At 43.1% G+C, this 27,568-nt stretch overlaps 1 protein-coding gene across 27 annotated transcripts in view; it reads right to left on the reverse strand.

Moving 5' to 3' along the window:
* Positions 1-27,568, reverse strand: part of KALRN (kalirin RhoGEF kinase) — a 650,068-nt gene that overhangs the window by 297,933 nt on the left and 324,567 nt on the right. For all 27 annotated transcript variants that reach the window (XM_084871483.1, XM_084871457.1, XM_084871488.1 and 24 more), the window contains exon 11: positions 9,537-9,728. In XM_084871483.1, coding sequence (XP_084727609.1) covers positions 9,537-9,728 — 192 coding nt within the window. The remainder of the gene's footprint in view (positions 1-9,536; positions 9,729-27,568) is intronic.

Raw genomic sequence — 27,568 nt, forward strand, 5'->3', positions numbered from 1 at the left:
GGGAGGCAACTGATTGATTGTTTCTCTCACATCAATATTTCTCTCTCTCTCTCTCTCTCTCTCTCTCTCTCTCTCTCTCTCTCTCTCTCTCTCTTCCCCTTTCCCCTCTCTGAAATGAATTAAAAATAGATAAATATCCATTTTGAGAATATTATTTCATCTATTTGGTTTAGTGTGAGAAATCATAGTATGGCCTGTGTAATAAAAGGTGAGAAAAGAAATAACAGACAAAAATAGTCTTCAGATTTTGGACAAGTTATTATTTGCTTTTTAGACAGGAGAAAGAAGACAATGAGTTGACAAGATTAATAAGCCCTGGAGGTAGAAAATAACAGTATAGAAAGAGTGTCCTTCCTAGACAGGTGAGATCCTCTCTGAGCCTCAGTTAATAATCTGCAAAGTAGAACAATAAGAACCTGCTTACTTCAAAGATTATAAGGATTGAATGATATACTTATTATTAATACTTTTAATAAATATATATATAGCCGTATTAATAAGCCTATAGCATTGTGATGATAGCTATAACCAAATTATTATTATTCAGAGCCCCCATTAGTTAGCAGCTGGTAATTTGGTTGTAATTAGTTCAATTTATTTTCTTTACAAATAAGCTTTTTGTTATAAAAGCACAAAACAAGTTTTTCAGAACATATAAGCTGGGATATATATTCCTACAAGGATGAATGTATTTATTTCAAATTAGATTGAAATCAGGATTTCAGGATAATGGTCACTATAGTTTAATGCTACTTCCCACTTTCTGGTATGAAGGAAGGTCTACCTTCAAGAGAATAGCAGGCAGAGGGAAAGTTTGAAGTACTCCTTCATTTGAATTTGGTAAAAGATCAACAATGGATTTGGTTCTTCAGTCTGCTAGGCTGAGCTGGGCCTCTGTTTTCTGTTTTTGCTGCTTTGTCCTGGGATGTCTAAGGAAAGCCTAGAACAGGGGTAGGGAACTTCTGGCCTGAGGGCTGTATAAGGCCCATGAAATCATTTGGTCTGGGCCTGCCAAGGCATTAGGGGTGAGTTAATTAAATGTTTGACCAAATTTAGCAGGCTAATTTTTAAGTTGTAATTTTGTATGGCCCATGAATGATGTTATAAATATACAAATGGTCCTTGGCATATAAAAGGTTCCCCACCCCTGGCCTAGAGACTGGAAAGTTCAGATATTTCTAATGAGGGGAAAAAAGAATAAAAAGAGGGAGTAAGGAAGGAAGGAAGGAAAGAAGGAAGGAAGGAAAAGAAGTGGGGGAAGGAAAGGAGAAACAGAGAGAGGGAGGGAGGGAAAAATGAAGGAAGGAAAAGAGGGAATGTGAAGAGCAATGAAAATTGTAGATTTGGAGCAGGTAATTTAAGAGGAAGCAGGTAATTAAAACTCAATGTCTCAGTGTGGTGCAGGCACTGAGACTGAAGACTGGCCAGGGAAGTCTGGTACTCACTGATACAGAAAGGAGAGAGACAGGAAAGAGGCAGAGAAGTGTCTTGAGGATTTTATTTTATTTTATTTAAGGTAATTCTGTTGTCAGTACCATCCGTAAGCTATATTAATGGCTTCATTGCTTGAAGCTCCTTTCCCCTTCCTTAATAAAAACTTGACCATCTCTGATGTAGGTCTAGGAAGAAAGTGTCATTCTGTCCTCAGGAAATCCACCATGACTCATAACACTCCTCTTCCTGGTGATCATTAGCTAAACTGTAGGGACAGTCAAAGACAAAAACTGCTAAAACAACAACAACGAGGTGTCAGAGTTACAAACAAAAAGACTAGGGACATCTGAGAACACCTACTGACCTCAAGTTCGTATCATCAGAAAAAAAGTGTCCTCCTTCTAAATATTCTTTGATTAATGAATTGGAACTGGCGTTTCAGATTTCTGTTCCTATATCCCACTACATTATAAAGAAACTCCTGTCTCCTGAAGTTAAAACCTTCTGCTGTTTCAGCAGAAAGAATCTCCCATTTCAGCCGTTTTCCAGACCCCCTCTTTTTGATCAAATGCACCTGTACTGAGCCCCACTCGTGTAGGACTCTGCTCTCTGCTTGTCAATGATTGCTTGGTCCCTGCTGACATGTACACTGAGATGGTTTCATGTGGTGTTTCTTTCAGAGAACACATATGGTTGTGGCCAAAAATATCTGCATCCAAAAGAGTGGTCCTAACTTGAGAATTTCCAGAGCCTTGGCGGGGGGTAGAGTTCAATGCCCTGCAGAAGCTTGCCTTTAAGAGTGAAACCAGTGAGTTTAGGAGGGCCAGCCTATGCTTGCATGTGAAGCAGCCTGAGGGAAGGGCCCCTGAAAAGGCAGGAAGCAGGGGACAGGGCAGGGAGGGTTATAGGAACCACAAGGCTTATGGATGAGTGGTTAAGAAAAGAGGGGATGTTATTTCTCCTGTAGACTGGCTGCTGCTAGGCTCTGGCCGCCATCGCTGCTCCACAAAACTGACCTGGAGATATTGAAGGAGCAGCAATTCCACAGCATGAACCTCCCCTGCCCTCATTTTGAAGAGACTGTTTTTCTTTGGCATTGACTAACAGCTTTTAGTTTTTAAATAAACACCATGGCATTGGCAGTAGAAATGCATTGGCAGTATAAATAGGGAATGAAGCTGTGTTGTCCTTGAGGCAATCATTCCCTGTGGAAGACGGACTTAGTTTTGGTTCTAGAGTGGGTGGGTAGTTAAAACCTACCCACCCACTCTAGAGCCTGTGGTGTGTGTGTGTGTGTGTTTGTGTGTGTATGTATGTGTGTATGTGTGCCTATTTGAGCAGGACACAGCATGGAAGAATAATTTTTCCAGGTTAAAAACAAATAGAAATGGGCATTTAGTTAAGCAATCTAATAAAGAGCTAATGTTGATTATTTTGGCCACATTCCTTTGTTATTTGACTTTCATATTATTACTACAAAAATATCTAACAATGGATATTTTGAAAGCCCAGCAATTATAGTATTTCCATGGGCCCACAGCAAGGAAAGAGAATTCTGACTAGACAAAATATCTGAAAAGCAGATAACACTATAAGTGTCTTTTCCCTGAACAAAAAAATAAAAAAATAAAAATAAAAATGAGGATGTGGGTAAATGTTTCTCTCTTGCTCGCCAGACAAGCCTATAGCCAATTGCCCTTGTCCCCAGGCAAAAAGGAGACATCTGAAAGTTCAGAATAATACGTACTAATAGCTGAGGCTCTGGTTGCAAAAGAAGGTCCCAAGAACATGTTTGTCACTTAAAAAAAAAAAATCACACAGCTCTTCTAAGTATGGATAGAAAGTTTTATTTTTGTAAAATAACACTTACTGAGATTGTCTCTGATTTTCAATTGAAAATATTGAAGCAAACATATAAAATTGGAAAAAATGCTAAGAAAAATTAAACCACCTATAGAATTCATAACTTCTTTGCACATTTCTTTCTAGTCTTTATTCTATGTGTGTGGTCATGTTGGAAATACAGTTTTTAATGTCTTACAACACATGCCCTTCCTATGCCAATCATGATCTTTGACAAGGTGACTTATAGTGTTTTACTATATAGATGCACTATGGTTTGCTTAATAAGTCACCCAGCATGGAAAATTAAGATGGCTTCTAATTAGTCAAGATTATGACTAATATTGAAATGAAATAATTAGAGGATTTTAATCTCCCATCCAGACTCCCATGGTCACAAGAATTCACAGAGCAGGGCCAATAGGATCAAGCAGACTCTTCAGTCTGCAGAAGAAATGAGCCTGGAGGGTATCTTCCTCATATCTTTCTTCTGTCTTCTCTCTGATCCTGACTAGAGTAAATCTTCTGATGTAGGAAGTGGACAAAAGTAAAATTATGAACTTCAGCCTGGGGAGTCCTAGGACGTCGAGGTTTTACATCATTTATGGAGATGGATATGCAGTTCCTGATCAGAAATCTCTTATAAAGGGGGCTTTTATTCCTTCAAAATTACATCTTCCAATGACATTCTATTATACATTGGCACTCAAGAGAAACTCAGCAAATAACTGTAGTTAGGTATGAAGGAAAAAAGAAAAGAAAGGAGGAAATAAGGAAAAAGTTAACCATGATCCGGGAGGAAGGATCTATAACTATTATCTACCAGGAACCCCAATATCATGCACGGCCACTTAGTAAAACTGAGTGGAAGATCACCCATTCACTCTATTTATTGTAAGAGGGAAAAGCAACTATAGCAACTCCAAATTCCCTAACAGATTTGTAGATTTGGCTTCTAATCTTGCCTTGAGTAAAAAGCCAGAAGCTTGCCTATAGAACCAAGAGGAAGGAGTTACAAGTTATTAGGCCCAGGATCAAATAGGACTCACACTTACTAGAGCTTGAGAGGTGGCAGGTCTTGAGAGATATTAAATACAATATGGAAAGATCAAACCACAGTAGTTCCTTCTTCACCACACTATCCAAGGATGCTCAATTCTGCCTACCCTAATAATGCATTTCTGCTTGCTACACAGGTTTTGGGAAAAGTTCCCATAGATAAAGATTCCCCATTCCACTCCCCTTTAGACACCTTGTTTACAGAGTTTAAGTCAAAGAACTGGAGTTGAACAAACATATGATTGAATGAGCTTTCTCCTCTTTTCCCATTAAAAAGATTTTTTTTAAATGAAATGATTAGCTTCCCATTGTCAAGTAAACCTGTTCATATTTATTCAGCATTTCTATGGATCAGACATAGCGGCAGAATGTAGAGCAGACTTTATAGCCACACATCCAAACCCCCAAACATACTGCATATATGAGCACTCTGGATTTAACAAAGAGCCAATCAGCTCAGTGCGATCCTAGCACCATCAATGGAGGTATGTGCATGGTGCTCCGGTCCAGTCTGCTGGGAGGTGGGAAGCACCAGGGAAGAATTTCAAGGAAAAATGAAGCCTGAGTTGAGTCCTTAAGTTCCTTATTAAGCCTACTTCAGAGATGCTCTAAGGATAAATTTGGGAGGAAGTTTTCTATCAGGAAAAAAAATATAGCTGTTAGTATTATAGCATCCAATTCTGTAATAATCGTCATAATTATCACAAAATAATAGAGATTAAGTAATTTTCCTAAAAGCACACAGCATGCCAAGTAAAGATCTAGATGTGAAAATCAGATCCCCTGATATCCAAGATCATGCTGTACTTCGTGTGTGTGTGTGTGTGTAAAACCTATACGTGTCTATGTGTGCACATGTATATGTGCATATACATGCATCTGAGCACAGAAAGCACAGGTGTGTACGTACACACACACAAGGCTTACTCTCTCCTCTGCTAAAGGGGGCCTCAGACAGACTGGTTTGGGGCGGGAAGGGGGCTGGTAGGGAGCACACGGACAGGAAGCCCTGCTGACCCCTGAAGATACTCTCCCAGGACTCCATGACAGCTACTCAAAACGCTGCTTTTCTTTCCATCCTGAACAAAAGTCAGAATTTGTTGATCTGAGTTACATATCTCTTATTTAGAGGATCCTCACAATCACAGCCCTCCTTCTGCATCCAGGCAGGACTGCTCCTAATTTCTCTTGTCTTTTGGGATCTGGACCAAAGAGACTGTGTTACTTCCTGCCAGCCTCCTGGGTTCCCCTGTTGGGGAAAATGCCTCCCAGTCTCTATGCTCTGGCCTTTATGAAAGATCCGTGTGGCACAGGAGAAAAAGCAAGGGTCTTGGAGTCAGAAAGATTTGGGGTCAATTCCCACAGTTTACCACATCCTAGTTATAAAACCCTGGGCAGATTGTGAATTTCTCTGATCAGTAAAATTAGAATAAAAGTGATAATTCTCATGGCAATTGATTGATAATGTAGCACACGGCAGGTGTTAAATACACTTTCATTCCTGTTCTTTTTCTTCACCTGCCCCCAGGATTACACTGCCCCCCTTCAGTACTATTTCATATGAATGAATTTTATAAGCCAGGGGTAGGGAACCTTTTTTTCGACAAGGGCCAGTTGGATATTTATAACATCATTCGCGCAGGCCATACACAATTATCCACTTAAAAGTTAGCCTGCTCTATTGGGCCAAACATTTAATTAACTCACCCCTAATGCCTTGGCAGGGCCAGACCAAATGATTTCACAGGCCGGATGGTCCCCACCCCCGCTGCAAGCTGAGCCTCAGTGTGAAAACACGGCTCAGGTTCAAACAGGACCTAGCTTAACAAGGTCTAAGAGACATTGAGGGAAAATAATGGTTAATGATTATTCCTATCTCCCAAGCCCGCACCCCTGTCCACACTTTACATGTCTAAGCTAAGGTCTACCCTCTCCATCAAGCCCCTGCTTTGGGGTTTGAAAATGTAAAGAGGGGAAAAAAGAAGTAGGAAGAAGGAAATGGAGTAGAGGAGAGGAGGAGAGACAAGGGTGGGGGCGGGGGGGAGGGGAGAGAAGGAGGACAGCAGGGTGTGGGTAGCAGTTCAGAGCGAGGCCACAGTGTGTAGGGAGGCAGGCACAGTCTCCGCACTGCTGACGAGCTCTGTGACCTTACATAAGCTCCTTCCTCAGCCTTAGTTCCCTCCCTGGAAAATATGTTTAATACAATCTGTATCACACAGCAAAGGAAACCATCAACAAAATGAAAAGGGAAACCACTGTATGGGAGAACATATACACTGACACATCTAATAAGGAGTTTTTAAGTTTAAGGAACTTATAAAACTCAACACCAAAAACAAACAAACAATCCAATTGAAAAATGGACCTAAATTGACACTTCTCCAAAGAGGACATACAGATGGTCAACAGACATCTGTCTGTTGACCATCTGTATGTCATCACTAATCAGAGAAATGCAATTAAAACCACAGCAAGGTATCACCTCACACGTGTCAGAATGGCTATCATCAATAAATCAATAAACAACAAGTGTTGTCGAGAATGTGGAGAAAAGGGAACTCTTATGCACTGCTGGTGGGAATGCAGACTGGTGTAGCCACTGTGGGAAGCTGTGTAGAGACTCCTCAAAATCCTCAAAATGGTCCTAGCCTGTCTAGCTCAGTGGATAGAGTATCTGCCTGTGGACTGAAGGATTCCAGGTTCAATTCCAGTCATGGGCACATGCCTGGGTTATGGGCTTGATCCCCAGTGTGGGGTGTGCAGGAAGCAGCCAATCAATGATTCTCTCTCATCATTGATGTTTCTATTTCTCCCTTTCCCTTTCTCTCTGAAATCAATAAAACAAAACAAAACAAAAACAACTTCAAAATGGAACAGCCGTATGACCCAGCAATTCCACTTCTGGGAATTTATCCAAAAAAAAACCCTGAAACACTAATTCGGAAGTGTAAACACACCCCTATGTTTATTGCAGTGTTATTTACAAAGCCAAGATCTGGAAGCAGTCCGTTGCCCATCAGTAGGTGAGTGGATAAAAAAGCTGCGATACATTTGCACAGTGAAATACTACTCGGCTGTTACAAGGAAGAAAAGCTTACCCTTCGAGACTGCATGAATGGACGTGGAGAACATTATGCTCAGTGAAATAAGCCAGTCAGAGAAAGACAAGCACCACACCATTTCACTCATGTGGAATTTAATGAACAAACTGAACTAAAAAAGAAAAATAGAGACAGACTCATAGATAGAGAGCAGGCAGGTAACTAGGGTGTGAGGGCATTTTGGGGGAAGGTATGGAGGGATTGAACGAAAAAAAAAAAGAGAGAGAGAAAGAATTCATGGACATGTTCAATAGTTTGCTGATTGTGCGGGAGGGCATGGGTGGGTGGAAGCACAAGAAGGTATAGGGGGGGATAAATGTTAATGGGGAAAAATAAAATAAAGAAAAAGAATCTGCATCATAAGATTATTGATGGTTCCATGAGGATTGTGTGGAATGATTTATGAGTCTGGCAAGTAGTGGGTAGCCAATTTTAAAAAGTACTAGCTAACATACTTGACAATATCAAGTAATGAAAAAGAAGGGAAGAAAAGGAAAAAAATCTTGAATTCACATTGGACTCAGGAGTTTTAAGGCCTCTGAACCCAGCTGCATAATTTTATAGAGGAGGCTACCCAGGGCCAGAGAAGCAGTGATTTGCACAAGCCCACATGGCACAGGAGCAGCAGAATCTGGACTAGAACCTGAGCCTCCTGGCTCCATGGATAGACGGTGGGAGCTGGAAAGGGCTCCTGGAAGCCATGGCCACCCTTTCAGGAGTGGCCTTTCCATGGAGACTGACCTAGTCCACCCCGTCCCTGTACAGACAGCACCTACGGCCCGCACAGGGAGCATGGCTTTGGTTCATTCATGCTCCATTCTAGCATCTGCAGACTCATCACTAAAGGAGAAAACACTTCTCTTTGGTTTCTGAGACCACGATTAGCATGGGGTGAGCCACCAGCGAGCAGACAACCAGGCAGGAAGACCTGGATTAAAGCTAATCCCCTGCTTCACAGACACACTGGTCAGAGCGTGGCTGTGGTCCCACGGAGGGGAAGCAGAGTCGGCATTGGGGAGCTCGCCAGCCCTGCATCTGCCTGGGGAATCTCCATTTAGAAAACATTATCCTTTCCTGTTTTCCTCTGATAGGCGCTGCTGTGATTTGCATTCATTCCCACCGAGCGTCAGGAAGCCTGTGAAGTAGCAATAACCAGGCTTCCTAATGCATTTCAAATTTCAAAAATCAACTTAATTAAGTGGGGTTAATTTTTTTCTCCTGAGCAGTGATCAAACTTTAATTAATTCTCCATTAAAATGAATTCCCGGGGGAACACAAGCATGCATGTACCTAATGAATTTCTCTGCCAACGGTGTTATTAGAGAAGATGCTAAATGTGCCTCCTCGCTGGCCACTTACTCAATTTCAGAGTGCTAACCAGAACCGTAAAGCAATCTCAGGCTTGCAACCCTCCTCTCTCTGGGCCCCTCTGCCCTGCCGACAGCATAGCATCACCTACCCTCTCCTTTCCTGTCTCCACGTCCTGAACGTCCTGAACCGCTGGGCCAGACATAAGCCCAGCTAACCTCCTCCTGTGTGGAGGGTCCCCCAATCCCCTTCCCTCACCGGATGTCACTCCACACTCAGGCCAAGTGAGGGCCAATTCCTTTAGTATCCCCTTGTGGCAGAACTCATTATAAAGACTTAACTTTCTGTTTTTAAAACATAAAATAACATATAGCACATTTGCAAACTCTGTTTCTTGCGGGACTCTAATTCTGACAGGCACAGCAACCAGGAGCAACAGGGTGTGGGGCGGAAAGGGAGTCTTGATCCTCTTCTATTTCTCCCTCCAGTGACTATTTCTATACCAGGGATTCCCAAATACCTCCAGCGCCAGCAGACTCCGGAAACCACCTGTCTCTGCGGCCCCCTCCTCGCTGGAGACGAGGAAGAAATTCTGCCCCATATTGTCTGTGAAGCTACATACATGTTATCAGTAGCAAGGTGTTCAGGTTGTACACATTAGGAGGCTGAGACCTCCAGACCACCCAGAAGGACGCTGGGCACAGCTGGAGGGTCATCAGGCAAGGAGACGGGATGTGACCCTTGCCAGAACAAACCGACCCAGGCGATGCCCCTGGCTCGGCGGGCTCTTACCTCCTTGGTGTGCGTGTGGAAGGAGACGGACATGTCCAGCAGGAGCTTCCGCTGCTCCACCCTGCGCACGAAGTCCTGGATGCGCACTTCCAGGTGCCGCGCCGCCTTGTAGATCTCCTCGGGGTCACATTCCCCGGTCTGTGCCAGCTGCTCCGCCGCCTCTAGGAGCTTGTCCGCATTGGTATAGGTATTCTGCCGGCAGCAACAGCGAGAGAAAGTCAACTTGCAGTCACGGAGGGAGCTTCGCGCCTTCCCCCAGCCCACCCGGGGCTGCCCAGAGCTGGAGCGCAAGGCGTGGGCGCTGAGCCGACAGCTCCCGGATCTGGCACGGAGCAGCAGCTGAGCGGGGAGCCTGCCTGCCGCCTCCCAGCAGGCGAGCAGCCTGCCTGGCAGCTTGGCACACAAGCGGGCACTAGCTAGGAGCCTCCTTGGTCTTTGGGATTGCTCAGAGGTGGGCTGCTCTGGAAGGGAGCGAGGAGATGTGCTCGAGTCCCCATGCCCCATCCGCTCCTTGGCCCACCCCCGACCCTTATGAAGGTCCATCATTGCCCTTGCCATCTCCGGCTGTAACTGTCTGAGTCGGAAATACCTCATGCACAGAGACCGGCTGGGCTTCTAGTGAGAACACCAGGGGGAAAAAAAAACAACTGGGAGACTCGCTCGACTTTTCCCTCACGTTCCTTGTGACTCCTAGTGTTTATCTTTTGAAACAGAGCTATCTCTTAGGAGGGGAAGGGGTCAGCGGCACAGGGAGCTGACAGAATGAGGCAGCCACAGCCTGAGTGAGGCTATGCACGCTGTCCCCTACATGCCCAGGGCGTAATGCCTGCAGAAAGGTTGGGGCAGTGTCTTCTGATGTTTGTTTATTATAAGCCACTGCATGCACACCCAAATTCACACACACACACACACACACACACACACACACACGCTCCAAACCCTGTCTGTGCATACCATGGTATTCTCCGGAGCACTAAAATTCAGCAACTTACAGTTATTATTTGTCAGGATGTAGTAGTTACTGCATATAAGCAATGGCTACAAGATTTCCTTAGCAGGCTGCCCTTTTAAGAAGATGGGACAGTCACCAATTTAGAGCAAATGAATCGGGCATGCATTGTATTTCTAAGTATCCCTACATTCACAAACGTCCTGAGAGTGGTGAATAAGTGGTTAGTAATGACAATGTGAACCTGGCAGCGGAAAGAGTCAGTGATAAATACAAAATGATTGGAGAACTGGAGTAGATTCAGGACAGTAACTTCATGGGCTTTGTGTTGCCCAGGGAGGAGAGGCCTCCAGCCTCTACGGAGTTTGGGGACTCACCCAAAGACCTGGGTGTTAAGGGTCGAACTGTGTCCCCTCTAAAACTCACATGTTCAAGTTCCAACCCTCAGTACCTCAGCATCTGACCTTATTTGGAAACAAAGTCCCTGCAGTTGTAATTAGTTAAGATCAGGCCATAGTGAAGTAGGATGGGCTCCTAATTCAATCGGACCAGTGTCCTTCCAAAAAAGAATGCCATGAGAAGAGTCAGACACACACCGAAAGGCAGAACGCCATGGCCAGATAAAGGCAGAGATCTGCGGATGTATCTACAAGCCAGGGAAGGGCAAAGACTGCAGAAAACCACCAGGAGTCAAGAGAGAGGTTTGGAACAAGCTTTCTTTCAAGTTTGGGACCAAAAGACATAAATAAAAAGCAAAATAGAAGTGCCAACTGCTTATATGGTAGACGATTTTGCCTGATTTGCCCAGGACTTTTCTGATTTTAGCATCCTGGAAAGCCTTCAAGCCTGAGAAGATTTGGATGGCTGGTCACCCTAACATCCCCCTTGCAACACTATGGGTATCTCAGTAGTACAGGCACATGTGCAATGTATGCTGCCTTAAAGGAGAACAAAATTATTCTTGAATGTAATATGATAATACAAAAAACAGGGCATGCAACACAATAATAGGTCATTAGGGCTTCAAGATACTAAACGTGCTATGGGTGCTAAGAAGAGAATGAATAAAAATTGACAATAATAATAACTAATAAGTATGAAATATTTTTCACATCTCAAGGAACACTTTAAAGCTTTAATGCATATTAATTCATCTATGTTTGCAATAACCTTATGAAGATGACATAGCTACCACCAACCTCATTTTACAGATGAAGAAACCAAGGCACCAATAATTTCTGGCCAAGGTCATAGTATTTCTTGAAAGTGGTAGAACAAAGATTAAAATCTTGTTGTCTAGCTTCAGGACCCAAGCTCCAAACCATTACACTACCTTGTCAGGTAAAGAAACGCCTGGAATACCATACTAAGGTGTTTTACTCCGAAGTCGTGGGAAGCCACTGATCAATTTTGAGTAGAAGACTGGTGTATAGTATTTAGAAACACCCCCTGGCTCTGTACAGAGTGAACACAGAGCCTGAGGGTGGGCAGGGTTTAGCAGAGGAGGGGGAGGGCTTTTTAGGCATAGGACACTCTCTCTCTCTCTCTCTCTCTCTCTCTCTCTCTCTCTCTCTCTCTCTCGTTTTGCTCACAGTACTCAGCTTATCCCATACCACGGCCCTTTGAAAAACCCTTTGGCTCCACCTGGAGAACTCATGGAAAAGAGATGATCCTAGAGTATTACCAAAGCACTGCCTTGGTGCTTGTCTATGATGCTGACAGTCACCTGCGCTCCCATGGGCATCTTCCTACTGGTCCGGGTGCTCATGTCTCATTCGCCTTTGGCTCTCCGTCAGGCACTGTGGCTGGTTCCCAATAAGCACTTACTAAATATATGCTGAACAAAAAGGCTCAGAGATGGGAATAAGCATGGCATGTTTGGATAGCCAACCTGACTAAAATTGGAGAGTGGTACTATATCCATTGGTTAAGGAAGGGAAGGGCTACATAATAAATTTTATAGAGAGAAAGCTACAATAAGGCACATGGGAGGACCATGGCGTCAGTATTCAAAGCTGGGCTCCTGGGCTGGCTTTAGTTCAGTGGTTCCTTCGGCTACAAAGCTGGGCTCCTGCTCTATCCACTGCCCCGTCCTCATCCCCATCACGGCCAGGAAGAGCTTCTAAAATGCAGACCCTGTCATACACCTATTCTCGTTAGAATTGTTCAGTGATTTCTCACTGCCTTTGGGTAAAATACCTTAGTGCGGCATGCAAGGCCCTTCTTCATCTGACACCTGTTATTTCCCTGCAGCGTCAACTTACGCCACTGCCTTACAAACAGCCTGTGAAATAAATTGTTTACACTCCCAGACACTCATTGCACTGAATTTTGCCTCTGTGCTTCTGCCTTGCATGTCCCTCCCCTGCTTTGCTACACAGCCAACTCTCTTACTAACCTTTGAAGACCCATCCCAGGCATCACTTTCTCCAGGAAGGCCACCCTCATATCTACTTATCCACATTCCTCCTCACGCTGGCTTAGGTGACATCTTCTGGGCTCTCAGAGTGAGCAGTGCTGACCCTGCCATGGTACTGTCACATGCTCGCCTTTCCCATCTGCTGACATGCAGAAATAGCTTTCACCTCTTTCTCTTAGTCCCTGGCACCAAGGAAGTGCTCCATGAATAGTTAGTGAATTAATTAATAACTTACAGATGACAGCAATCCCCAACAATCCTAATATTCAATCTCTGACCTTCATCAAAGACCTGGCACAAGACCTCTGTGCTAGAAATCATGGTCAATGTTCAATCCCATTTGGTGTATCCTACCTCCTGGCACCGTCTTGAAAAGGAATTCGGCTGGAGAAAATCCACTACAGTATTGTCAAAGCACTAAACTGATGCTTCTCTTTGCCTCAAATTGGGACAAATATCACAATAGGCTTCTGCTCACCTTCTGACAAAATCACCAACAGTTTCTGCCCCAGGGCCAGAGTTCAACCTCAATTATGTGTGTAGTTCCTAGGCACGCTTTGGTTTCCCAGCCTCTTAGCCTCTGCTTTGGGCTTGACCCCTTACTAATATTCCCCAACTCATATGCCACAAATGGGTTATGAGTGCTGGGATATCAATCCCTTATCCATTGAGGCTTTTAAGCAGGACCCATGGGAGGCAGAGATTTGGGCTGCAGTTCCTGCTGTTCCCTCCCAACCCCCATCCTTACGTCAGGCAGGTAAAATGCCCTAAATAGTTCAGCCCATAAGTGTACCTTTTATTCCCCTTGGTGCAGCCTTGGCCCCTTAGGTTTTTTTTTTCTTTCTCCTCAAGAATGAAACAGAACGTACTGAATAATTTGTCTCTAAAAATATAGATGTTAACATTTCAGACAGAAAATTAAAAAATGGTTATTAAAACTATTTCACATGTTCAAAAATTCAAATAGGGAAATAAAAGAGATTATAAAAGCTTGCATTTCAAGAGATGAAAAATACACTGGATAGTATAAACAGTAGGTTGGGCATTACAGAAGAAAGGATTACTGAACTTGAGGACATAGCAATAGAAACTATTCAAACTAAAATGCTGAGAGAAAAAGAAGAATTTTATAAACTGAAACATCAGTGTATTTAAGCAGCATATTTAAGCATGCTAATATATATTAATTAAAATCCCTAACGGAGGAGGAGGGAATTGGAAAAGAGATTTGGGGGGAAAAATGACCAAAAGCTTCCAAACCTAATGAAACTATAAATCCACAGATCCAAGAACCTCAACACAAGAAATGCCAAGGCACATAGAAAGCTAATTCGCTCAAGTGGGAAAGAAAAAAATGAAATCTTAAAAGTGACCAAAGGAACAATGGAATGCTATATACTAAGGAACAAAGATAAACATGACAGCAGACTTCTCATAAGAAACAATGCAAAACAAAAAAAGTAAAGCAACATCTTTAAAGTAAAAATAACAAAAACTGACAACCTAGAATTCTATGCCAAGTAAGCCATTAAAAAAACACCACAAAAAACAAAGGTGAAATAAAGATATCTCAAGGCATATAAAAACTAAAAGAACTCTTCCCTAGCAAGATTGAATGACAAGAAATATTATAAGAAGTCCATCAGAAAGAAAGAAAAAATTAACAAATGGAAATATGGATCCACACACAGGAATGAAAAGCACTAGAAATTCTAGCTATAGAGTAAATCTATACAATTTTTTTCTTACAATTTAAATCTCTTTAAAAGATAGTTGAATGTTGCCCTGGCTTGGTGGCACAGTTAGTTGGAGGATCCTCCCACATACCAAAAGGTCACAGGTTCGATTCCCAGTCAGGGCACATACCTAGGTTGCAGTTTGATTGGGGTATACACAAGAGGCAACTGATCTCACATTGATGTTGCCTCTGCCCCACCTCTCTCTGGGATCAATGAACATATCCTCATGTGAGGATTAAAAAAAAGAGTTGTCCCAAAACCGGTTTGGCTCAGTGGTAGAGCGTCGGTCTGTGGACTGAAAGGTCCCAAGTTCGATTCTGGTTAAGGACATGTACCTTGGTTGCGGGCACATCCCAGTAGGAGGTGTGCAAGAGGCAGCTGACTGATGATTCTCTAGCATCAATGTTTCCAACTCTCTATCCCTCTCTTTTCTTCTCTGTAAAAAATCAATAAAAATATATTTTAAAAAATAATTAAAAAATAAAAACAAAAAAGAGTTGTATGTTTAAACAAAAATAATAATGGGGTGTGTTTATACCACATGTATCAATATAAAACATAAGACAACAATAGCACAAAGGCCAAGAAGGGAGAAATAGAAGTATACTATTGTAAAGTTCTTATGCCATATATATATATGCATAATATCACTGTGATAAATTAAGACACATTCTATAAACACTACATCAATCATTAAAATAATGAAGTAAATAATTATAGGTAATAAGCCAATAAAGGAGATAAAATCAAATCCTAAAAATATTCAATTAATGTAAAAAAGGAAAAAGTAACAAAGAATAGAGATGAAACACATAGGGGAAAAAATCATACAAGAAGATAAATTTAAACCTAAACATAGCAATAATCACATTAAATATAAATTGTGTAAATTCTACAGACAAAAGGTAGAGATTGTCAGATTGGATAAAAAGGCAAGTCCCAACTATATGCTATTTACAAAGAATGCACTTCAAATGTAAATAAACAAATTGATTAAAAGGAAAATTATAGACAAGATATAAACCAAAATAAAGCAGGGATAGCTATTTTAATATTAAATATGGTGGGTTTCAGGACAAATAATATTACCAAGGGGAAAAAATCATCTATATATATAAAGAGTCAGGTTTGTAATACCCAAAATGATCCAAGGCTGGACTGAATGCCAGGATGCATGTGCAGCAGGCAAGTGGGCTGAACTGCTGACCTCTTGGGGAGAGAAAGAGGCAGGGCTGATCAGCAGTGGCAGTGGCTGCTGGAGAGGCCATGAAGAGAGAAGCAGGATGATCTTGTGCACTTTTGCTCCTTTCCTGCTTCTTTCTCTATGCCTTGCCAGCAGGCAAGCCTCTCTCTCTCCCCCAGAGGTCAGCGATTCAGCCTGCTCCTGGAAGCCTGAGGAGGCTGCTGATCAGCCCTGCCTCTATGATCAGGCCTGGAGATAGGCTGGGAGATGCTGACTGGCATAGAAACCAACCAATCAGAACCAAATCTGGGTGAATTGCAAGAAGCCAATGGCTGCCTGGGAGGTGGAACTTTTGATGCTGACTGGCATAGAAACAAATCAATCAAACTTACTCTGGGTGAATTGTGAAGGCAGAACCTAAGGTGGGGACTAAGGAGGGGTTTTAAGGGCAACAGCTGTTCCGTGTAAGGTGTAAAAAAGTGATCCAATTTTTTAGTGACCGGTTTGGCAATATAATACATATGGCTGGCTATCAGTCCAGATATAGAGATTTTATGTTTTTGTCTGCCAAGAGCATCTCCTCCTGCTGAAAAAGGCTCACCTCCACCCCCTATTTAAGCAATCCTATTCTATATAATCTATCTATACTAATAAAAGCACAATATGATAATTAGACCGGGTTGACTGGCCATCTTCCAGACATCCGACTTCCTTCCAAACAAAGCACGGTGGTGGGGGCTGAGGCAGAGGCAGTTAGAAGCAATCAGGCTGGCAGGGGAGGGCAGTTGGGAGTGAGATCAGGTCAGCAGGGGAGGGCAGTTGGGGGTGAGATCAGGCCAGCAGGGGAGGGCAGTTGGGGGTGAGATCAGGCTGGCAGAGGAAGGCATTTGGGAGTGAGATCATGCTGGCAGGGGAGGGCAGTTAGGGGCAATTGGACAGGCAGAGGCAGTTAGAGGAAATCAGGCTAGCAGAGAGAGCAGTTAGGGGAATCAGGCCAGCAGGTAGAGGGGTTAGGGATGATCAGGCAGGCAGGCAGATGGGTGGTTAGGAGCCAGTTGTCCCAGATTGCTAGAGGGATGTCCAACTGCTGGTTTATGCCTGATCCCACAGGCAATCGGACATCCCCCAAGGGGTCCCAGATTGGAGAGGGTGCAGGCCAGGCTGAGGAACCCCACTTTGTACATGAATTTCAAGCATTGGGTCTCTAGTTTCATAATAATAAAGGGGTCAATTCATCAAGAGGATATAATAATTCTAAACATTTATGTACCCATGAACAAAACTTCAAAACACATGAAGCAAAAACTGATAAATTTTCAAAGAGAAATAGACAAATACACAATTATAACCAGAGATTTAATGCCCCTCTCAATAATTAACAGAACAAGTACACAAGACATTCATAAGGATTTAGGATATTTGAAAACTCTCAATCAATGTAACAGAATAAACATTTAGAGAACACTACACCCACAACAGCAGAATGCACTTTTTTTTTTCTCCAAGTACTCACAGAACATTTACCAAAATAAGCCATATTTTGGGCCATAAAACAAGTCTTAACAAATTTAAAAGGATATGAGTCATACAAAATATTTTCTCTGATCATAATGTAATTAAAACATAAATCAATAAGAGAAATAAATATCTCTGGAAAAATCCCCAAAGAGTTGGGAACTAAGTAACACACTTCTAAATAATCCAAGGGTCAAGGAAGGCAACATCAGTTTACCAGGTGCCCACACTGTGCTAGGCTTTGTGTTAGGCTCTTTAAATACACTACCGCTAAGTTTGGGATCAATCTTAAAAATGTTTTATTAGATTCACTTTACAAATGAGAAAATCAAGGCTTAGGGAGATAAAGAAACATCTTGAAGAATGTAATATATTTTGAAAACGGCAGACTATGTCTCTGTAAACTCCAGGTACTTTTCATTGAACCAGGTACTTCTCTAAGACTCAGTGCAAAGTCACCATCTCCTCTGCATCTCTGTTACTTTGCATTATAGACACTCTTAACACCTTTGATGTTTATTTATTTTTTTTAAAAAATATTTGTATTGATTTCAGAGGAAGGGAGAGATAGAAACATCAATGATGAGAATCATTGATTAGCTGCCTCCTACATGCCCCCTACTGGGGATTGAAACCCAGGTATGTGCCCTTAACTAGAATTGAAGCCAGGACCCTCCTGTCCACAGGCCGCTGCTCTATACACTGAGCCAAACCAGCTAGGACACCCCTTTAATTTTCAGATTATGATATTGTAAATATTCATTTGCGACTGCCATATTTTTGTCTAGCGACACATTTTCAATGAGTACATGTTGACTTTTGAGAGAGGATTGTATTCTCCTTGAAGAAAAGAATCTGGAGTGGCCAGTTGGTTGGAGCATTGTCCCGTGCACCAAAAGGCTGCAGGTTCAATTCCTGGTCAGGGCACAAACCTAGGTTGTGGGTTTAATCTCCAATTGGGGCACAAATAGAAGGCAACTGATCGATGCTTCTCCCTCACATCGATGTTTCTCTTTCTCTCATTTCCTCTCTCTTTAAATCAATAAACATATCCTGGGGTGAGCATAACACAAACAAGCGTCCTATCTTACCCTTTTCTATCTTCACTACTCATCATGCATCTCATAGGCAAAATGCTCTCCTTTCAACAGGCACCAAAACACTGCAGCCCAGCATCTTGTCAGCAGCGAGGCTTGGAAGTGGATCTTTCCCTTATCTTCTAACGGAGGTAGTGCCAAGTTAACCTGTTAACCGGGGAGTTCCCTTTTTAATTACGCAACGTACAATGGGTGCATTCTCTTTCACTAGGACGTGTCAGTACGTCACACCCAGTGGATGAATTTCATATTATTATTTTTATTTATTTATACTTAATTAAAATAAATGAAATATATTTTTTGTTTATTTATATATAAAGCACAAAGGAAAATACAAAATTACAAACAAGTAGAAAAGAATACCAACAAAAAAATGGAAACATCGAATTAAAAAATTATAAATTTTACAAACAATTATAAAGATTACAAAAAATATATACCATCCTTCTCAGGGTGCAACATATATTTCAAGGACGTATTCATACGTCCTACCCGTTCGTGATATTGTTTACGTTTGACGTATTTATACGTCCCGCTCGGTTAACAGGTTTTAAAGAATAAGTATTGATCCAAGGGTCCCTTGGTAAGTTTCTTAATGCTAGGAATGTATTTTCCATGTAAATTGGAGTTAGATTCCCAGGAGAAAGAAAAGAAATTCAGTTGGGCACATAATATCTTTAAAATACACCAGGGTACTACTGGCATAACCCATCATGGTCAGTCAACCAATTTTATCAATAGGTGACACAGGAAAATGCCTTTCAGTTTTCATCCTGGAGCACCAGGCACACATATCTCCTCCATGTGCTGGTCTTATGATGGCAGAAGGGGTTGGACTTGGGCCCTGGTAAAGTAGGCTTTGGTGAGAAGCAGTAGGAAGGAAAGGAGGAAACTACTTGGTACTGTGATGGGTTAACCCACCCCGTTCCACCTGCTGGATGGACATCTGAGGTTTCCGAAACAGGGAACAAACAGTAGTTGCCTTTGTTAAGGTAATCTGCATGTCCAAACAAGGAGTGTCTACTGAGTAGTCCCCTATTCAGATGCTCCTGGAATCGGAGACTGTATGAACCTTTGGTCTACTAATTGAGACTGTTACCAAAAATAATTACTGCAGAGCTGATACCTCCCAACACAAATAGTTTGGGTGCTGAGATTCTCTCTGGGAACCAATTACCTGCTTTATCACTTCTGCACTTGCAGTTATCACCCAGTCATCCTACACATCTCTACTTGCTAGAGAGCATCTTCCTTTCTCGTCTAACGTGCTTCAGCACCATTTCCTAGTGATAATAAACGATATAATTTCAGAACTTCACAATTTTTAAGTAAGCTTTCTTTTTCTACAGTCTAACCTTTGTGTGCTTAAGATGTACCCAGACCTAGGAATTCTAAGAGCAGTTGTTTTTCCCTAGGATGCTCTCTCTTCTACAGATTCCTTTCCTTTGCTTCTAAATCCACACTAGCCCTCCTCGCTCACGTTATGATCTAAACGTCAATGTATTTCCTCTCAGATACAGGCTGGAAGCTGAAGGTCTAGTCACTCAGGCTAGAGAGCAACATAAATACATAATGAGCATTACCTGTCAGTATACTGGTATTATCTATTTATCACAGTAAGAATGGAAACATAGAAACACCTTGTTTCTGGACCAAAAAGCAAAGTCAATCCTAGAAGTTGCCAGCATAGGTTACAAGATAGGATTTGACAGGTCCTCCAGCTTGTAAGAACAAATCAGTCAGGTTCCAGAAACTATGAACGCCCCCCTCCCCCCCCCCCCCCCCCCCACACACACACACACACACGCACACACTAGGGGACTGAGACCTAAAGCAAGGAAAAACTTTCTCCCTGACCCTCGCCACCTATTGCTCCAGGGCATGCAGAGCAGCTGAAGGCAGAGCCAGGGCCCTGAGTCAGGCCTGGGAGAGCCAGGCCTGGTGCTTAGACTAGAACACAAATTAGAAGATGATGCAGACAGGAAGCAGATCAGGAGCCACAGGCTGCCCCAACATCTGTTCATTTATTTCTGAGATAAAAACCAGGAGAGTGCCTGCAGACACAAAGCTCTGAAGCCTTTAACTATGCCTGGGGAGGGAAGCTTTTAACTTTCTTCCCATTGAGCAGGCCCCAGATGCAGCTGCCAGCATCCATGCCGCTGCGGGGAGGCAACCTACCACTCCGGGGAAACTGATAACACAGTCTCCATCCTGGCCTCTCTCCCTCCTCCCTCCTTCCCCTCATTCTATTCAAATTCACAAAGTAATGAAGGGGAGGATGTAATCACAACAGAGGAATGTGGACAAAAGGTATTTTCAAGTGAAGAAGGCAGACCTAAGTTTTCAGACTGGGACACGCGGATTGCCCAGTCGCCCTGGCCCTGCAGAAGTTCACTCTCATGTGGAATTCTTAAAGCCAAAGCAACAAGCAGCTGGTGAGACAGCACCCCCCAGGAACCAAGACAAGCAGGGCCACCTGCTGCAGGGTCTGGCAATTCCAGAGCTAGGGGGGATATGTACCCAGAGCAATGTTCTCTCCTAAAAGATGGAACGTTGCCGTGTTGCTGTTTTTCTTGTTTTCCACATTCTATGTTTGGCTGTCAGTGGGAGGCAGTGGGCGAGAGAGGGAGAGGCAGTGTTTTGGAGAGACAAGACAGCCGGCTTGAAAACACTGCTGAAAACCTTGGGGCTTGTCGATTTATTTTTTCTCTGTTTCTTCCTTGAAGGGGGCAGACAGGAAAAGGTGGGCCTGACCCTGGAAAAGGGGATCAGAGGATGAGGTGAACAAAGCCCACACCTCTGGTTCTGCCCCGGTCAGCATAGTGCTCCTCGAGTCCTTTTACCTTCTTTGAGCCACAGATAGCTCTGTAGGTCTGGGGCTGCCCAAACCTGGATAGCTCTGCAGGGAGCCCATTGCCTCTGGCCTAAGAGCCAAGGCCACTGACCCTCCTTACTGATGGTGTGTCTGATGGTGTCTTTCCATCTGCAAAGACCTAGGACCCCCTCCTACCTGCCCTGTTCTTACCTTAGCTAACCTCCCTGGCTTTGATTCACATATCTTGTGGAATGGGGTTTAACATTTTGGGCTGGATCATTCTTTAAAAAAATAAATAAAAAAAAAAAAAAAATATATATATATATATATATATATATATATATATATATATATATATATATATGATTTTTAACAGAGAGAAAGGGGAGGGACAGAGAGCCAGAAACATCGATGAGAGAGAAACATCGATCAGCTGCTTCCTGCACACCCCCTACTGGGGATGTGTTCATAACCAAGGTACATGCCCTTGACTGGAATTGAACCTGGACCTTTCAGTCCACAGGCCTATGCTCTATCCACTGAGCCAAACCAATTTTGGCTGGATCATTCTTTTGAGGTGGCTGTTGTGGGTTGAGTTCTGTCCTTACAAAAAGGTATTTTGAAGCTTTGACCCCCAACACCTGGGAATCTGACCTTTTTTGAAAAGTCCAGTTGCAGGTGGAATTAGTTAAGATGATGTCATACTAGGACTGGGTGGGCTTGGATTCAACATGACAGCGGCCTTATATAAAGTTGGCCATGCGAGGATACACAGAGTCATGTAAAGGCCGAGATTAGAGCATAAAAAGGTACACCAGAGACTGCCAGCAAACAACAGAAAGTCCAGAGAGAGGCCTAGAAGGGCCTCTTCTTCAAAGCCCTCAGAAGGAACCAGCTGCTGACACCTAGACCTCAGACTTTCAGGGCCCAGCACTGTGAGACAACACATCCCTGCTGTTTCCAGCCACCCAGGTCGTGGCTCTTTTTCACAGTTGCCTTGGGAAACTTATACGGGGTTGTTCTGGGCACTGTATAGACTAGAGGATGTTCAGCAGCATTCTGGGCCTCTACCGACAGGATATCAATCCCTTCCCCAGATGTAATACCATACAATGGCCCCAGGCATTGCCAAATGGATCCTGGGGGGAAAAACTGCCTTCCACTGTTCTTGACCACAAGACCACAGAGGAAGCCCCAGTGAAGGAAGCCATTTAACTTCCTCAACGTACCGTGTGTTAGGGAATCACCTAATCTGTGGTTCTCATGGGACAGGACTAGAGGGTAAAGGAGCTCGAGGGGAAAAAGTGATGCCCAACCCCTGCCCCAGGATAAACCAAACTATGGTTCTGATTCTACTAATCAACTAATCGATGGATTAAAAACAAACAAACAAACAAACAAACTAATAATGATGGCTGCTGGTTTTGGATCCACTTACAAATATTACAACATGTGGTAGGTATGCCATTTATCATGTTACAGGTAAGAAAACTAAGGCTTGGAAAGGCAAAAGGACTTGAGTGCGCTCACATAGCTGGTGAGTGGCAGGTGCCAATCTGGAATTCACATTTATTTGACCCCAAGCAAAACATGCTTTGAATTCTGCTGTGTGGAATAAAAATTTGCCAATAAATATTAATGCCTTATATGTAATCATCTCTGAGTGGTAGTAGGGATGATTTTTCTAAATGCTTTCTAGAGGTTCTATGATAAACATGTGTTAATTTTATAATCAGAAAAAAAAATGGAAAAAGCATTTAAAGTATAAAAAGTACATTCAGGTAAAAAAAAAATAAACAGGGATTTTTATATTTATATGTATTTGTCTATTTTTATATGGGTAAGAAGAAAGACACACAAGATAACTGATTATCTTGAGAGAGAGAGATTGGGAAGTGGGAGTGCAAGGGTAATTAGCATTTTTATTTACGTGTCTTTGCAATGCTTCACTTGTTAATACAACTAACAGGAATCTTTCAAAATTTGAGAAACACCAAAGAAAGACCTTTTAAAGAAAAATAATCCACTTTATTTTTGTCAGTTGAGTGCATATAGAAATACAAATAAGTTTCATTACAAATGTATCTAGCTTAAAGATGGCTGCATTTCCTGCTTCTGGGAACTGGAAGACACTAATGCTTGACCAATCACAGTGAAATACACAATCACAAAATATGTAATAATCCTCTGTTGCCCCAGTCAGAGATTTCACCTTTCTCAGTTTGAACGTTATGACACTGCTCGGCATAGCTTAGAAGAAATATGATCTTGGTATGACATATATATGCAAAATAATTCCAGTTAAAAATAATCACCTAAGAAATCCTAAAAATTGTTCTCCCTGGGTACAATGCCAACATCAACTACCATGACCCTGAGTTGTTTTGTGCAGCAGTCAGAAGTAAAGGACGTGTCAGATTTGAAAACCTGGACAAGCATGTTGTATGGTGAACACCCAGGAGCCTCTGTCTGGAAGGGGCTGTATGGTTTGCTTTAAAGACTCCTCCATCAGCATCACATAAACATCAGAGCCTAACGCCCACAGCAGGGAGCTGACAGCGGAGAGGCAGGCAGGGGCCAGTCCTTGGGTACCTCTGTGTATGACATTGGCAGGCTGCAGTGGACTGATACGGTTAGTGCCCTTTAAATACAAATCAGCAAAATAAAGGTGGAGTGATGCACACATGAAAGAGATAATAGGCAATATCTAGTTCTAGAAGAATTGGCCTCCCTCTTTCACTCTCACTGGTCCACTCTAGGACTGAGTTTCAATGGCTTTAGAAAGCCTACCTCACTTACATATCATCTTCAATATACCATTAAATCCATTTTTACCACCTGGCCATCATGGCTCAGTGAACCAGGAGATCACAGCTCAATTCTGGTAGGGGCAAATGCCTGGGCTGCAGGCTCCATCCCCAGTAGGGGGCATGCAGGAGGCAGTCTATCAATGATTCTTTCTCATCATTGATGTTTCTATCTCTCTCTCCCTCTTCCTTCCTCTCTAAAATCAATAAAAAAATATTAAGAAAAAAACCACCACCACCATCCTCCTCCTCCTTATCATCATAGAAATATGGCTCTTAGACATCATCATCATCATCATCATCATCATTATCATAGTAATATTGCTCTTAGACATCATCATCATCATCATCATCATCGCCATCATAGAAATATGGCTCTTAGCCACAGGACTGCTCCAGGGCCTGCAGGGAGTGACACATGTGGGAGGCGGTATCCCTGTGTAGGTCCCCCTGAAGGCGGGCCAGCCCTGGAAGGACACTGCAGTGTTGAAGAGAAAAGGAAAATCTTTGCCTCTGCAGTGGCCTGGAGCTGTCTCTACACCTGCTTGGAATTAGTGAACATTGCCACGTACCCTGAGGCATCAAAAATAAATAAATAAAAGATAAGAGCCCTAACCGGTTTGGCTCAGTGGATAGAGCGTCAGCCTGCAGATTCAAGGGTCCCAGGTTTGATTCTGATCAAGAGCGTGTACCTTGGTTGCGGGCACATACCCAGTAGGGGGTGTGCAGGAGGCAGCTGATTGATGTTTCTCTCTCATCGATATTTCTAGTAACTCTCTATACCTCTCCCTTCCTCTCTGTACAAAAATCAATAAAATACATTTAAAAAAAGATAAGAAAGAAAAAGAAAAAATAAAGGGTGACTTATGTCCAGATCACTTTGTATACAAGGCATGGGAAATTTAAATTGTATTTTAGAAAGTTTGCCATCAATAAAAATGAAATTTTGAAAAATTTCAGCATGAAGTGCTTAGGGTTAAGTCTTGGATTTGGATGAAATTAAATTACGTCAAACCGTTCATTTTCCAAGGACTACAAGGAGGCGTGACAGTAGTACAAAGTGGTGACATAATGTCAAGGGCACACCAGGCCACGGAGAGTGCAAGTAAGACGGATAAGCCTGACGAAGTTTTCAGGAGGCACATCTTTGAGCCAACTTTAAAGACTAAAATGGAAAGGGAGAGGGCAGGAATCTGCTAAGCAAAAGAATGGCGTGGGCAAAGATCTGGGATGGGAAGTCAGGAAGATGTGAGGTTGCCTTGGCAGGAACTGAGAGAAGTACAGTTCTGAGGGTTTCTCCTTCAAGCCGGGGTTGGTGATGGACAGCTTGCTGGGGGCATGCACTAGAAATGGCTCTTCAGGAAGAAAAGCCCAGTTTGGGCATCAGAGAGCCCAGCTCTGGCCCTCATGGTGGGTTGAGCCCCACACAATGGCCGTGTGGTGAAGGAGGTGTGTGACAGAGACAGGAGGGACAGAGGAGGGAGATGTGCGCTAAGAACAAGGCCAACTGCACACTCTCTCAGGCAGGGTGGGTTTCAGAGATTTACTCTAGGGCAGAAGAGACACCAGATATCCACCAAGGACTGCTCACCACAGACCACTGGCCGAGACCCAAATCAATAAAATGTATTTTATTGATTTTTGTACAGAGAGGAAGGGAGAGGTATAGAGAGTTAGAAATAAAAAGGAAACCACACTACGTTCCTCCCGTTTCCTTTCCTTAGGAGACTGAGTGGAGAGACTCGCCCATTGGAGCATTTCCTCAGGGCAGAGATGCTGCGTGAGATCAAAGTCTTCCCATGTTGGCCCTCCAGGGAAAGGGCAGAATTCCAATAGCTGGAAATTGGACCAAGAGATAGGGAAGAGCCATGAGGCTCAGGCTCACACCCCATCATTCACCTCGTTATCTGGAGCTCTTGAATGTTACTAACTTTTAGAGGCCAAGAGTTATCTTCCATGACCACAGACTGTACCCATAGCCCCCGATCATGAAAGCCTCAGCAAGAACCCTGAGGAATTCAGCACAAACCCACCCTCCACACTACAAAGGGAAAACTAAGCAAGGGGGTTAGTGGATGGTGACACAATGACTGGAAGCATGCTGGCTAAGAAATGGTCTGGCAGGGCATGAGTAACTTCGCAGAGAGCCCAGGACTTGCTGGAAGGGCTGGGCACAACTAGCCCAATTGCCTGCTGCTGAGCAGGTCATGTGGGCTGGGCTTCCCTATTCTCTCTGGTCAGAAAGGCATGTAAAATAAGTGGTTCAAGGGGTTAAAGACTAAAGTCTACATACAGAGCATCAACCTACTTTTGACCCCAAAGCCTCGCTGATCCACACTTATATAAACACCAGAACAAGGCTTATTCAGTCACTAGCTTTAGCTTTAGAATGTGGCAAGTTTCCCCAGCTAATCCTGCTATGTATGGGAATCTGGCCCTCAAACAGCCTAAGAAGTCTGGGGCATGAAGAGTTCAGTTAAACTGAGAGACTGGTCAGCACATTCTCTCTCTTGGGAAGTACCCTGTATGGTGCAATGTCATCAATCTTTTCTAAAATCTTCAGTTCCTCTTTTCTGACCGTGTTCCAGACATGACCTCATCCACTGTTACTATATGCCCTGAATAATAATGATGACAATTTACATTTGCTCCGTGCTGTAGACTTAAAAGTGCTTTTAAGTGCATTGTCTTTTGGATGCCTACCTCAACTATGATGGAGTAAACAGTTTCCCCATTTTACAGATGCAGAAAGGAGGTTGGTGAGGTCAGGTGACCTGTGCATTCAGCTGGAGTCGCTCGGGGCTTCCCACCCAGGTGTTCCAGTCCCTGCATCTTCTCACCTCCCACAAGGAAGAGGGCAGGGAGGACCTGTAACTCCAGCTTTGTTGATGAGATTATGGCACTAATTGTAGACGTGGCCTTCATGTGACACATAGGGTAAGGAAAGAGGCAATCCAGGAGATTACCCCGTGCCAAAGTCCTCTGGGGCCAGATCACCTGGCTGCCTGAAGCCAGGATGGAATCTGATTTCTTGGTGTAAACTTCAAACCTTTCTAACTTTACAAACTTGTAAAACTCTTACCAGAGTGACAGCTACGACACGTGAGCCAGACCCAAGGTTTGCATCCAGATAACCCTCTCTCCTTCAGCTGTAGTTTTTTTTTAAGCAAATGAGCCTGACATTCAAGACATGAAAGAGTCCATGATTTAGGCAGAGTCCAAGCCTCGTGAAGAAGAAAATGTGTCCATCACCATGGACTCAGTTCCCCTTTTAACGTGACTAAATGTCCCTGTCCCTGCCTGTTATTTTCAAATTCTAGGCATGTGATGGACTGAAGTCCACCAGAGACAGTTCAATCCATATTTGGCTCATTGAGGCTCAGATATATTGTACAAAATAGCCCACAGCCTGAAACACCGTAGAGATATGTAATTACAGCTGAGGCTGCCACTACTTGGTGCTGTCAGCTCCTGTAATGTAGTAGGATGGCTGCACTAGTCTCTACGG

Source organism: Pipistrellus hanaki (assembly GCF_964339955.1).
Source record: "Pipistrellus hanaki genome assembly, chromosome: 2".
Classification (NCBI taxonomy): domain Eukaryota; kingdom Metazoa; phylum Chordata; class Mammalia; order Chiroptera; family Vespertilionidae; genus Pipistrellus; species Pipistrellus hanaki.